Genomic DNA, 13792 nt, shown 5'->3' with positions numbered 1-13792 from the left:
CTGCCCACCAGCCCAGACTCCCCCCTCCAGCACCGCAACCTCCACCCACCATGCAATGGCTGGGGACCCGGATCTAGGGAGGAGGCGACGGCTCTCGAGCCCACACTCGGGGACCCCGCCCATCCCAGAGCGGGCCCCGGTGTGGGGTCCGACTCACCACCCAGCGGAGCCCAGCAGAGTCCAGAACCCAGATGGCCACCACGCCGAATGGGATGGACACCACCAGGTAGGCCAGTGAGAGCCAGCTGATCTGCTCGGTGGAGAGGAGGAAGTGCTGGCTGACCGTGTCGGCCACGGGTGCGAGGCTGGGCCACAGCTGCAGACACAGGCCGGCACCAGCCCAGGAGGCACTACAGACACCACGACTGCCTGCTGTCCTGCGCATGGCTGGCTGGTCTGTGGGAGGAAAAGGCCCAGTGGTCCTGTCAGGGCCAGGTTTTCTCCCGGTCATGCCAGAGGGAAGGCACGGAGCGGGGGCTCAGCCAGCACGGCCGGGCCGCAGACCAGCAGCCTCTCTGCAGGCGTGGTCCCAGGGGCAGACAGAGGCCACACCTGGCTGGAGCCTGCAGGACAGCAAGTCCGCCCCAGGACTGACCCTCCAAGGAGAAGGCCCGAGGGCTGTCAGCAGAAGAGAGGTGGCCACCGTGCGGGAGCGGGAGGGGGCACCTAGACTGGGTGCGGCCAGAGCTAGAGCACAGGAGAGGGCCCCCGCCCCCAGCCACGTGCATGCGTAGTTTGCCCAGATGGGCCAGGCAGAGGAGCACACTGGGGGCCACTCAGCGGACACGCAGTGCCTGTGGGGGACACCCAGGTGGACAAGGGCTTATGCAGGAGGGAGGGGGAGGCAGGCCCGGCTTGGCCCAGAGATGAAGGTGTCGCAAAACAAGCCCGTGAGCGCTCCAGCTCGGCGGACCCAGCAACGCAGGAGCTCGCCCCGGGCCAGGTTCCCCACAGTGGAGGCTCCGAGATCCAGGCTTCCTAACCCAGAGGGAGCTCTGACCACAAGGCCTCACGCGACACCGAGCTTAGGCAACAGCTGCCTTTCCTTCCCTTTCTTCAGGACAGAGCCAGGCGCAGATCTCCCAGGTTTAGGAAGAGCTCCGCGCAGGCCCAGCTGCTTCCCGCCCGGCCTGATCCAGCGGCGAGAAAGCCACACCTGTCCTGCTGAGCAGCCAAGCTCATCCTCCCTCGCCAGCCTCGCCCCATCCTCCTTCCTCCCCGAGCTTGTGGCCGGAGGGGCAGAGACAGCGACGTGGGGACAACTGTTTGCCCCCAGTGACGCATTTCCCTTCCACCTGTTCCCAGCCTGCCAGGTGCCCCCGCACGTCCTTTGAGAACGCTGGCGGCCGCCCCACACACTGGCTCTCACCCAGACCTCACTGCAAGCACAGCCCCACCGGCCCTTCACACTGCCCCTCAGAACCCGAGGGCCCTGCTCATCTGGCCGCAAAGGGAGTAAGCAAGGGGCCACGCGGACTTGGCCAGGGCACACCTGGTGGTCCCTGCTCCCTCCCTGTTGTGACCACGCAGAGATCATGACAATTCCCGGTGAGATTCTTGTTTGTTCCATAATGACTTGTGAACGAGAGAAGTTCAGTGGGACAGCCGCGGTGTCCAAGGGCCTTCTCAGGGCCGCCCGATGCCTGTCCACACCCAGACTCATCAGAGCAGCTCAGGGGGCTGGGGGAGACCGCTGCTCTGCATTCTCAGACCAATGCACCCCAACCAGTTCTGGCTTTACAGCGTCTAGACACAGGGACGTGGTGAGTCCTGCAGAGAAAAGAGGCTTCTGGAGTCCCGGCAGACCCCAGGCCCAGGCTGCAGAGGCCACCTGTCCCAGCATGGGGCCAGCCAGCAAGGAGAGGAGGGAAAAGGCCCCAAGAAGTCTGGAATGACATCCAAGAGGGGCTGCCACCCGAGAAGCTCTCCGAGGCGGGGTCCTCCTGCCTCGCCTGACACCTCTCCTCCTCTCGGTCTCTGCTTCTGACTGTCCCTCGGCCGCTTGGCGCCTCCCTGAGCTGTGGGTCCCGCTGCCACCTGCAGCTCTGCACTACGTGATTGTGGCCACCCAAGGCTGCCCAACCAGTCCCTGGGATCCTGAGGGAGGCCAAGCGATGTTCCTTCAGGCAGACGCGGCAGCACAGGAGAGGGGAGCCCAGGGAGCCGGTGCGGGCAGCACTGCAGCCTGGTCCCTGGGGAAGGCAGCCACTGGGGTCAGCTTTGGGAAGCGCGTGCAGATAGATGCCTGCCCAGGGCCCCGTCCAAGGCTGGAAGGGAGGAGAGAGGTCCACCGGCTGAGCCCGGCAGGCAGCGTGTGATGGGCTGGGCAGAGCGACTGGGGCCTCAGGGGTGAGTCTGGGGGAGAAGCAGATAAGGAGAGCTGGGTCCCTGGAACTGGCAGACCCGGTTCTCACTGCCTGCTTCTCTGGTCTCAGGGGCTGTGATGATGAACACAGTCCCAGACAACAGTGGGGACAGTTCTAGAACAGGTGACGGGTCACTGCAGACCCCAGCTGGGTAGCTATGAAGAGAACGGTTGGGTAGGTAAGGAAGGCCTCCTGTGAGGGACCTTGGAACTGAGTCAGAAACCCAAGGAGGGCATCCAGGGCACAGGTAAGGGGGTGGGGAGGGCAAGGGCCAGAGCCAGATGCCAAGGCCTGTGCCAGGGGTTTTGCTCTGCAGAAGGGGGGGGCACCGCTGGAGGAGACCTTCTTGGCTGTGGACGGTGACCCCCTCCTGTGGCAGGAGAGGGATCCTTTCCAAACCAGCGAGGGTCGCAGGACCCAGACGCAGCCCCCGCGAGGGCAGACACAAGCCCCCTTCTCCCTGCTCAGCCGCGGCCAGGGAAGGGCTTCTCCGCGCCTGTCCCACCCTGAGGTGGCCGGCGGCCCCGCCCCCGCGCTCCCGCCGTCCCGCAGGTCCCGAGAGGTGGAGGGCCGGTCCCAGACCGGCCGCAACCGGGTTCTCACTGTCCGATTCTCCGGAGAGCCGGCGGCCGGCGAGCACCGGGACGCTGGCGGGTGCGAGGAGCGCGAGCCCTTGGGCGCGGCAGTCGGGGCTCAGCGGGGTCCCGGCCTCGGCTCGCAGCCCCGCCCCGAGCCCCGAGCCCCGTACCGTGGCGTTGGAGCAGCGGCCTCGCCAGGCCTGCCTCCCCGCCTCCCTGATCAGCAGCAGGAAGGCGCGGCGGTGCGCGCAGGGCCGGTTGCCCGCCAGCACGCCCCGGGCGGAGTCGCGGCGCCCCTGGGCCAGGCCACCGCCCGCCTCGCCGTCGCCGCCGCGCCCTGGCTGCCGGCTTTTGGAGCCGCGCGTGGGCTGGGACCGCCCTCGGAGGCGCGGTCGGGCAGGGGTCACCACCCCGCCAGGCGGAAGAGGGACGATTCAGAAGCTGGATCTTCCCCCGTCGGCCGGGACAGAAGGCGGCCGCAGAAACAAGAACAGGGTCCCCTGGCAGGGGCCAAGCAGGGCCGCGGCCTCTGTGTGCTCCCCGCGGTGAAGGCGCCCACGCGGCGGGTGCAGGACAGGGCGCCGGGAAGTCACCGCCCCGAGGGGGGGGCCACACTTCCTGGAAGGTGTTGTGGAAAGATCCTTACCCCCCCCCCCCGCCCCCCGCCGCCAATGCCTGAGGTCCAAACAAGTCACAAGGAGTAGCAGAAGGCGGGCCTGGAAGAGGAGGCTGGGGTCAGTTTGCAAAGCGCCTCGAATCCGCACTAGTCATTAGAGTCAGCCCCGTAGGGCAGAGGTGGTCCCGGCAGAGGAAGGAGGGCGGGGCCACCTGTCCCCCGACAGGGGAAGGTCTGTGCCAGAGCACGGGCCTTCGCCCAGGGCGGGGGCAGGCAGCCTCTCCCGCCTGGTTATTATCTGCAGTTTACAGCTGAGAAAACAGCTGGGGCCGAGCTAGGAGATGTAGGTTTCTGTGCGCTGGAAGGGAGGGAGGAGGGAGGTACCACCTTGTCCCTCTTCCACAAGAGCTCCCCTGTGGGCGCAGGAAGTCTCTTGTCCAGCTTCCTCCCTCCCCCGAGGTCCACCTTGGACACCTCTCCATGGCTCCCCTAGTATTACTCCTCCTGAGGGCACCTGTGTAGCCCCCTGTGTGGGGCTGACATAAATGGACGTGATGCTGCCTTGTGCTCTCCGCCTCTGTGATGCTCCAGCTCTGCTGTGGGACTCCCCTCCCCACCCAGAGGGCTCTTATGCGGAGGCAGCACAGAACAATCAGTCACATTTCTATACACCAATTTGGAACGTGTGGAAACCAAAATTAAAGACACATACCATTTACAATCATGTCAAAGAAATTTAAATACTTGGGTGTAAACAGCAAATTGTACACAGGACTTGTATGCTAAAAATTATGCAACGGTAACGAAAGAAACCAATAAAGACGCAAAAAAAATGGAGACAGACACCATTTTCATGGATCAGAGAACTCAGCACAGTGAAGATGTCAAGCCTTCTCAGAGTGACCTGTAGGTGTAACAATTCTTATCAAAGGGTTATTGTAGACGTAGACTGGGAGAAAATATTTGCAAACCATGTACCCCACGAAGGACTGGTATCCGGAGTATATAAAGAGCGCTCCAAACTCAACAACAAAACACACGTCCAATTAGAAAGTGGGCAAAAGCGGTCAAGGGGCCTGTGTCTGTATCGTGACTGTGGCGTGGATACACGGACCCGCACACGCAATACACTCGTGTCAGGTACACACACACATACACGTACAGCGAATGCAAGTGAAACGAGGAATCTTAAAAAGATCATGGATTACATCAGCAGCTGTGTTAGGGCTGTGATAGAGCACATCTGTGTCTTGCAAGGTGTTACTTTTGGGGGAAACTGGGCAAAGTGTACAAGGAATCTTGGTATTATTTCTTACAACTGCATTTGAACCTATGATTATCTCAAAATAAGATGCTTAACTTTTAAAACTTACATAATGTGGAAAGTACATCCATTTGGAAACAATGACTTTTTCTACTCACATTTAATGAAAGAGTTTTGTTTAAATTCTGGACAACTATCTTTACCGTAAGCATCTACACTGTTCAGGTTTTGACTCAAGCTGTACCGGCACCCACACAAGTGTCCTTCTGCACCTGGAACCCACGTGCACATCTCCGGAACCATCACAGCTTGGAGGTACATACCCTTTAGTGATCTCCGCACAAAACCCACCTTGCATCTTACTGCCGAAAATCATCTTTAAAGGCTTGTTTAAAATAACATACAACGCACACAATTATGACTAAATCTGTTTCAATTTCTTTTTTTCCTTTTTTCTTAACCAAATATAGGCTCCGATCAGCATCCCACTCTGCCATTAACTGAAGCTTTTTCAGGCTGATGTGTCCTCCTTGAACTGCCTCCTGCTCGTGATTAGGCAGCTGAGGGGCGTCTCTTTGCCAAGATTGCAGCAAAGGCAGCACGTCTTTGCTGAGGATGATATTGGAGAAGAAAGCTCACCTTCCAAGAGGCGCTGCCTCATCCGTTTGTTTGGTGTTTACCTGGTTTTTATCTTCTCCCCTCAGGAGAAGACCAGCTACTCGGGGGCAGGAATCAGTCTGTCCACACCCGAATCCCTGGGGCAGGGCGGGGCCGGCATGCAGTTGTGGCTGAGAGTGGACTGTGTGGGGTGGGCGCGCTTTCTGCCTTGTGCCCCCCTCCGTAGCCCCTGCGTCTCCAGGCCCCGGCCAGCCTGGCAGGTTCTCGGACGGGGCCCACTTCTCCAGAGCGCACCCCTGAGGCGGAGCCGGCCAGACCGTCTGGTCCCGAAGCACAGCGTCCCTCCCAGAGTCTAAGCCTTTACTGCTTCCCCGGTCCCCAGCTGCTGAAGGCCACACACCCCAGCACCACCTGACAGGGAGGTGAGTAAGCAAATCAGCATCTGGATTCTCCACCGCATCAAAATGACGTGACTTCAGCCTTATCCGTGTGGGAGGCCGAGCAGGGAATCTGTCCACTGAACACACTTGACAAACCTGCACCGGACCATGAGCCTATCTACTCAAACAAAGGAGCGCTCTGGCCACCGTGGCCTGTGTGCAGTCGGCTCTCCCCGAGAGAAGCCCTTAGGGTGGCGGCTCCCCACTACCCACGTCTGCCCCTCTGTCTTCCCCCAGCATAGCTGGGGAAGGTCAGCACGGGCTTACATACACCCCAAGGTCCTGGCAACAAGTATCCGCGACCCAACTTGCTGCCCCTTCGCACTGGGGAGCCTGTGACCCCATCCACCCACACTTTCCAGAACCATTCAGCCTTTGAAGAAGCAGGGGCTTCTTGTGTGTGTGTGTGTGTGTGTGTGTGTGTGTGTGTGTATAAAGAAGATGGACAACTTTTTGTATGTGCAAGATGTGAGGTCGTATTGTTGGGGCGGGGAGAAAGAGAGAGAGGGAGGGAGCGAGAGGGAGGGGGAGAGGGAGGGGGAGAGGGAGGAGAGGGAGGGAGGGAGAGAGAGGGAGGGAGGGAGAGAGAGGGAGAGAGAGGGAGGGAGGGAGAGAGAGGGAGGGGGAGAGGGAGGGGGAGAGGGAGGGGAGAGGGAGGGGAGAGGGAGGGGGAGAGAGGGAGGGGGAGAGGGAGGGGAGAGGGAGGGGGAGAGGAAGGGGGGAGAGGAAGGGGGAGAGGAAGGGGAGAGGGAGGGGGAGAGGGAGGGGGAGAGAGAGGGATGGGAGAGGGAGGGAGAGGGAGGGAGAGAGAGGGAGGGAGAGAGAGGGAGGGAGGGAGAAAGATAAAGGGAGAGAGGGAGGGGGAGAGAGGGAGGGGGAGAGAGGGAGGGGGAGAGAGGGAGGGGGAGAGAGGGAGGGGGAGAGAGGGAGGGGGAGAGAGGGAGGGAAAGAGAGGGAGGGAGAGAGAGGAAGGGGGAGAGGGAGGGAGAGAGAGGAAGGGGGAGAGGGAGGTGGGTATGTAATGTCGTGCGTGGCCTGATGTCCATCTATTTCGTGTGTGTGTTATTAGATGGTATCCAGTGTGTGGTCACGGTGTTTTATGTAAGGCTGTGTGGCTAGTGGTTAGTAAGGTATGTGTGGTGTGAGATGGGTTTTGTCTTTTGTGTGTATATATGGAGTAGAAAGTTTACCTAATTTTTCTGCCTGAATGGAAAAAATGGGCATCTTGTTCTTTGGTGTAAGATGCGTGTGTTAGGTCAGAAACCGTGAAGGGTCTGAGACTGCTCTCTCTGCAGCTAACAAGGTGACCCAGCACAGTCTCCCACGTGTGCATCTGCGGGATCGCGACCCCCGGGTCAGAGGCAAAGAGTGTTGGTTCCCGGCAGCCGCAGCGATGCCCCGGAGCAGCTCCTCCCCGTCGTCTCCACGGGCATGCAGGTGGCACCCGCGCCCGCAGAGGGGTGTGTTTCAGAAGAATCCTGAAATTAGGAAACTCTGATCTTATACAGGACTGCTGGGGACCTCCCCATCCCGCCTTCCAGAGAGAGAAACCTTCTCTTTACTCTGAAATGTAAGCAAATCTTCTCCCAGTGGGGACATTCCTGTCTGCCCCGGAATGTCTCTGAGACAAACCTTCTTGACTTGGCTGTAAACGACCTTGCTCTGAGAGCCTGGACCTCGCAGAAGCAGAGGCGTGAGATGTTCACGGAGAACTGCTTCCCAACAGCATCTATTGTTTAAAAATACTTCAAGATGGGTGTCAAATTTTCTATGTGTGGATATGGCGCGATAAATCTTTTAGCATTGTGTTCTGAGCTGGAAAAGTATGGTGTGTGTGTGTGTGTGTGTGTGTGTGACATGAGTGACTAATTTATTTGTTTAAAATGTGAGGTGGGTGTCTAGCTTTTTCTCTATATGGCTGAAATTAGTATCTCATTTTTCTGTCTACTGTGTGGCATGATATTTTGTGTATGGTATGAGACAGTTACCAAATTTTCTGGTATACATTGGGAACAGGTATCTATTTGTGTGTGTGCTGTAAGTTGAATATCTAATATTTTGTATATGATATGAAGTTGATATCTCATTTTTTGTATGTATGGTGAGAGAGGGTATCTAATTTTTCATATATGTGTTTTTTTGTTTTTTTGTTTTTTTTTGCGGTACACGGTCCTCTCGCTGTTATGGCCTCTCCCGTTGCGGAGCTCAGGCTCCGGACGCGCAGGCTCAGCGGCCATGGCTCACAGGCCCAGCCGCTCCGCGGCATGTGGGATCTTCCCGGACCGGGGCACGAACCCATGTGCCCTGCATCGGCAGGCGGACTCTCAACCACTGTGCCACCAGGGAAGCCCCATATATGTGTTTTTGAGATGGATATCTGTTTTGTGTATTGCGTGAGATGGTCATTTATGTATATCTTTGTGTGTATTTATGGTGTGAGTTATCTAATTTTAATTTTTCCATGGAGATAAACATGTAGCACTTTCATTTTCATCAGTTGTAAATATTTTGTACTTTCCTTTGTAATTCTCTTTTTTAAATAACAGCTTTATTGAGATGCAATCCTCATGTCATGTAGTTCACCCATTTGATGTGTAAATTAAGTCGATTTGAGTATATCTGCATATATATCTGCATATATATCTGCATATATATGCAGCTATCACCATGACCAACTCTACAGCATTTTCTCACCCCCAAAGGAGCCCTGTCCTCATTAGCAGGCTCTCCCCAGTCCCCCCAGCATTCCAGCCCCTGGCAGTCACTAATCTGCCTTCTGTCTCTTCAACTGGCCGATTCTAGATAATTCATTTAAGTAGAATCATAACATGTGGTCTTTTGTGACTGTCTTCTTTCACTGAGTGTAACGTTTTCAAGGTTCGTCCATGTTTATGCATGTGTTAGTACTTCCTTTCTTTTTGTTGCCAAATAATGTTTCATCGTATGGATGGACCACATTTTGTTTATCCATGCATCAGCTGATGGACGTTGGGTTATTTCCGTCTTGAGGCTGTTATCAATGATGCTGCTAGGGACAGTTATGTGCCAGTTTGGGGCAGACATTTGCTTTCGTTTCTCTTGGGTCTGTAGGTGTGGAACTGCTGGGTTATATGCTAACTTCACATTTAATTTTTTCTGAGGAACTGCCAGACCCTTCCAGAGCAGCTGCACCATTTTACATTCCCACCAACAATGCCTGAGGAGTCCAATTCATCTCCGTCCTTGGCAACGTTTGTTTTTGCCTGTCTTTTTGATTCTAGCCATCCTAGTGGGTGTGAAGTGGTATCTTGTGGTTTTGATTTGCGCTTCCCTGATGGCTAATGATGTTGAGCATCTTTTCATGTGCTTATTGGCCATTTGTGCATCTTCGTTAGAGAAATATCTATTCAGATAATTTGTTCATTTAAAAATTTTATTTATTTAATTTATTTACTTTTGGCTGTGTTAGGTCTTCGTTGCTGCGTGTGGGCTTTCTCTAGTTGCGGCGAGTGGGGGCTACTCTTCCTTACGATGCACGGGCTTCTCATTGTGGTGGCTTCTCTTGTTGCGGAGCATGGGCTCTAGGCGCACGGGCTTCAGTAGCTGTGGCACACGGGCTCAGCAGCTGTGGCGCGCGGGCTCTAGAGCGCAGGCTCAGTAGTTGTGGCACACGGGCTTAGTTGTTCCGCGGAATGTGGGATCTTCCCGGACCAGGGCTTGAACCCGTGTCCCCTGCATTGGCAGGCGGATTCTTAACCACTGCGCCACCAGGGAAGTCCCAATTTGTTCATTTTTTGAGTGTTTGTCTTTCTTTTGTTGAGTTATAAGGGTTTATGTGTTGTTTGTATTCTTACATATTTTATGTGTTCTAGGTATGAAACTCTTATCAGATATATGATTTGCAAAAGTTTCCTCCCATTCCTCGAGCTGTCTCTTCACTTTCTTGATGGTGTCCTTTGAATACGTATGTTTTTTGTTTTGATGATATTCAATTTATCCATTTTTCCTTTTGTTGCTTGTACCTATGGTATCATGTCTAAGAAACAATGCCTAATCCAAGATTTATACCTATGTTTTCTTCTAAGAGTTTAAAAGTTTGAGCTCTTACATTTAGGCCTTTGGTGCATTTGAGTTAATTTTCGTATACGGTGTGTGGTAGGAGTCCAATTTCATTCTTTTGCATATGAATATTCAGTTTTCCATTTCTTGAAAAGACTATGCTTTCTCCATTGACTTGTCTTGGCATCGTTCTTGAAAATCAGTTGATCATAAATGTGAGGGCTTGGGCTTCCCTGGTGGCGCAGTGGTTGAGAGTCCGCCTGCCGATGCAGGGGACACAGGTTCGTGCCCCGGTCCGGGAAGATCCCACATGCCGTGGAGCGGCTGGGCCCATGAGCCATGGCCGCTGAGCCTGCGCGTCCGGAGCCTGTGCTCCGCAAGGGGAGAGGCCACAACAGGGAGAGGCCTGCATACCGCAAAAAAAAAAAAAAAAAATTAAAAAAAAATGTGAGGGCTTATTTCTGGACTCTCAACTCTAATCCATTGATCTGTATGTCTGTCCTTATGCCAGTACCACACTGTCTTGTTCACTGTCGCTTTATAGTAAATTTTGAAATCAGGAAATGGGAGTTATACATACATATATATATATATATATACACACACATATATATATATATATATATACACACGTGTATATATATTGGCTGCGTTGGGTCTTTGTTGTTTTCTCTAGTTGCGGCGAGCGGGGGCTACTCTTCGTTGCGGTGCGCGGGCTTCTCATTGCTGTGTCTTCTCTTGTTGCAGAGCACGGGCTCTAGGCGCACGGGCTTCAGTCTTGCAGCACGCGCACTCAGTAGTTGTGCCTCACAGGCTTAGCTGCTCCGCGGCATGTGGGATCTTCCCGGACCAGGGCTCGAACCCGTGTCCCCTGCATTGGCAGGCGGATTCTTAACCGCTGAGCCACCAGGGAAGCCCCTGTTCTTTTCCTAGATTGTTCTGGCTATTCTGAGTCCCATGAATTTCCATACACATTTTGGGGTCACATCATCAGTTTCTGCAAAGAAGCCAGCTGGGTTTTGATATGGATTGTAGATCAGATGGGTGAACATTGATATCTTTTTATTTTGGGGTGGCTGCATCGGATCTTAGCTGCGTCACGCGGGATCTTCATTAGGGCATGCAGGATCTTTCGTTGTGACGCAAGGGCTTGTCTCTAGTTGTGGCTCGCAGGCCCCAGAGCACACAGGCTCAGTAGTTGCAGTGCACAGGCTCTCTAGTTGTAGCGCGGGCTCTAGAGCGCACAGGCATAGTTGCCCCGTGACATGTGGGATCTTAGTTCCCCTACCAGGGATTGAACCCTCATCCCCTGCATTGGGAGGAGGATTCTTAACCACTGGACCACCAGGGAAGTCCTGGAAAATTGATATTTTAACAATATTGTCTCCAATCCATGAACATGGATGTGTTTCCATTCATTTAGGTCTTCTTTAATTTTCTTCAAAAATGTTTCATAGTTTTCAGAATATAAGTATTGTACTCTTTCATTACATTTATTAGTAATTTGATTTTTAATTAATAACGCTGTACTTTTTAGAGCAGTTTTAGGTTTACAGAAAAAGTTGTCACAAAATACAGAGAGTTCCCACATGTCCCCTCTCCCCCAGCCCCCGCATACCACCTCCCCTATTAACATCAGTATATTTGTTGTAATTGTGAACCAGTATCAACACACTGTTACTAACTAAAGTCTGTGGTTGACATTGGGATCACCCTTGGTGTTGTACATTCCATGGGTCTGAGAACTGTATGATGACACGTATCACCATTACAGTGTGACACAGAGCAGTTTCCTGGCCCTAAAAGTCCTCTGTGCTCCACCTGCCCATCCCTTCCCGCCCAGACCCCTAGTAACCACTCATCCTTCCTTTATCTCCATTGTTTTGCCTTTTCCAGAATGTCATAAAGTTGGAATCATACAGTGTGCAGCCTTTCCCACTGGCTTCTTTCACTTAGAAATATGCATTTAAAGTTCCTCCGTGTCTTTTCATGGCTTGATAGCTCATTTCTTTTTAGTGCTGAATAGTATTCCATTGTCTGGATAGACCACAGTTTGTCCATTCACCTATTGAGGGACATTTTGGTTGCTTCCAAGTTTTGACAATTATGAGTAAAACTGCTATGAACATTCATGTGTGACTTTCTGTGTGGACATACATTTTCAGCTCCTTTGGGTAAATACCAAGGAGCACAGCTGTTGGATCTAATGGTAAGAGAACGTTTAGTTTTCTAGGAAATTGCCACACTATCTTCCAATGTGGCTGCACCATTTTGCGTTCCCGCCAGAAATGATGAGAGTTGCTGTCGCGCCACATTTGGTGCTGTCAGTGTTCTGGATTTGGGCCACTCCATTAGGCATGTCGCGGTATCAAAATGTTGCTTTGATTTGCATTTCCCTGATTACATATGATGTGGACCATCTTTTCATGTGTTTGCCATCTGTAAATCATCTTTGGTGAGGTCTTTTGCCCATTTTAAACTTCGGTTATTTTCTTATTGTTGAGATTTAATGGTTCTTTGCATGTTTTGCATAACAGACGTGTTTTGCAAATTTCCCCCCAGTCTGTGGCTTTTCGTTTCATTCTCTTAGCAGTGTCTTTCGCAGAGCAGAAGTTTTTAGTTTGAACGAAGTCCAATTTATCCACTTTTTTCCTTCAGGGCTTTTACATTTTCAGTGTTATCTAAGAAGTCACCACCGAACCCACAGTCACTTGTATTTTCTTCTATGTTATCTTCTACGGGTTTTATAGTTTTGTGTCTTACACTTAGGTGTATAATTTTTGTGAAAGTTGTAAAATCTGTGTCTTTACATGTGTTACATGTTTTGGCATGTGGGTGTCTACTTGATCCAGTAACATTTGTTGAAAAGACTGTCTTTTCTCCATAGAATTGCCTTTGTTCCTTTGTTGAAGATCAGTTGACCAAATCTGTGTGATTCTATTTCTAGGCTCTCTATTCTCTCCCATTGATCTATTTATCTGTTTTCACCAGTACCGTACTAACTTGATCACTGTAACTTTATGGTGAGTCTGGAAGTGGGGTAACCTCAGTCCTCCAAATTTTTCTTCTCCTTCAATATTAGGTTGGCTGTTCTGGACCTTTTGTCTCTCCATATAAACTTTTTTTTTTTTAAGATGATTTTTTTTTTATTCATTTTTTGCAATGTAGGGTCTTCGTTGCCGTGTGCAGGCTTTCTCTAGTTGCGGCGAGCAGGGGCTACTCTTCGTTGCAGTGTGCGTGCTTCTCATTGCGGTGGCTTCTCTTGTTGCAGAGCACAGGCTCTAGGCATGTAGGCTCAGTAGTTGTGGTGCGTGGGCTCAGTAGTTGTGGCTCGCGGGCTCTAGAGTGCAGGCCCAGTAGTTGTGGCGCACGGGCTTAGTTGCTCCGTGGTACGTGGGATCTTCCCGGACCAGGGCTCGAACCTGTGTCCCCTGCATTGGCAGGCAGATTCTTAACCACTGTGCCACCAGGGAAGTCCTCTCCATATAAACTTTAGATTCAGTTTGTCCATATCCACAAAATAATTTGCTGGGATTTTGATTGAGATTGCATTGAATCGATAGATCCAGCTGGGAGGAGCTGAGATCTCGACAGTATTGAGTCACCCTATCCATGTACATGGAATATTTCTCCATTTGTTGGGATCTTCTTGATTTCTTTCATCAGTGACTTGTAGTTTTCCACATTAGTTTCTGTACGTAATTCACAAGTTAGTTTGAAATGTATTTCTAATTTTCCAAAGAAGAATTTTTAGAAAACTGTCTTATTGTTTAATTCCATATTACTTGCAGAGATGTCAGAAAGTGTCGTTTGTATGAAATAATTTTTTTTCAAATTGTCTGAGACTTTCTTTGTGATTGAATACCTGGTCA

General features: G+C 52.3%; 1 protein-coding gene across 1 annotated transcript in view; it reads right to left on the bottom strand.

The window, feature by feature from the left end:
• Nucleotides 1-13792, bottom strand: part of SLC49A3 (solute carrier family 49 member 3) — a gene marked incomplete at both ends in the record, with an annotated part of 44954 nt that overhangs the window by 4822 nt on the left and 26340 nt on the right. Inside the window, 2 exon segments of the mRNA XM_082654047.1 lie at nucleotides 158-316; nucleotides 3115-3312. Of these exon segments, the coding sequence (XP_082510173.1) occupies nucleotides 158-316; nucleotides 3115-3312 (357 nt within the window).

The sequence above is a fragment of the Grampus griseus genome (genome assembly GCF_964374135.1).
Source record: "Grampus griseus genome assembly, chromosome: 4".
Lineage (NCBI taxonomy): Eukaryota > Metazoa > Chordata > Mammalia > Artiodactyla > Delphinidae > Grampus > Grampus griseus.
Note: the sequence above shows the minus strand (reverse complement) of the source record. Positions and strands in the feature narration are given on the sequence as shown.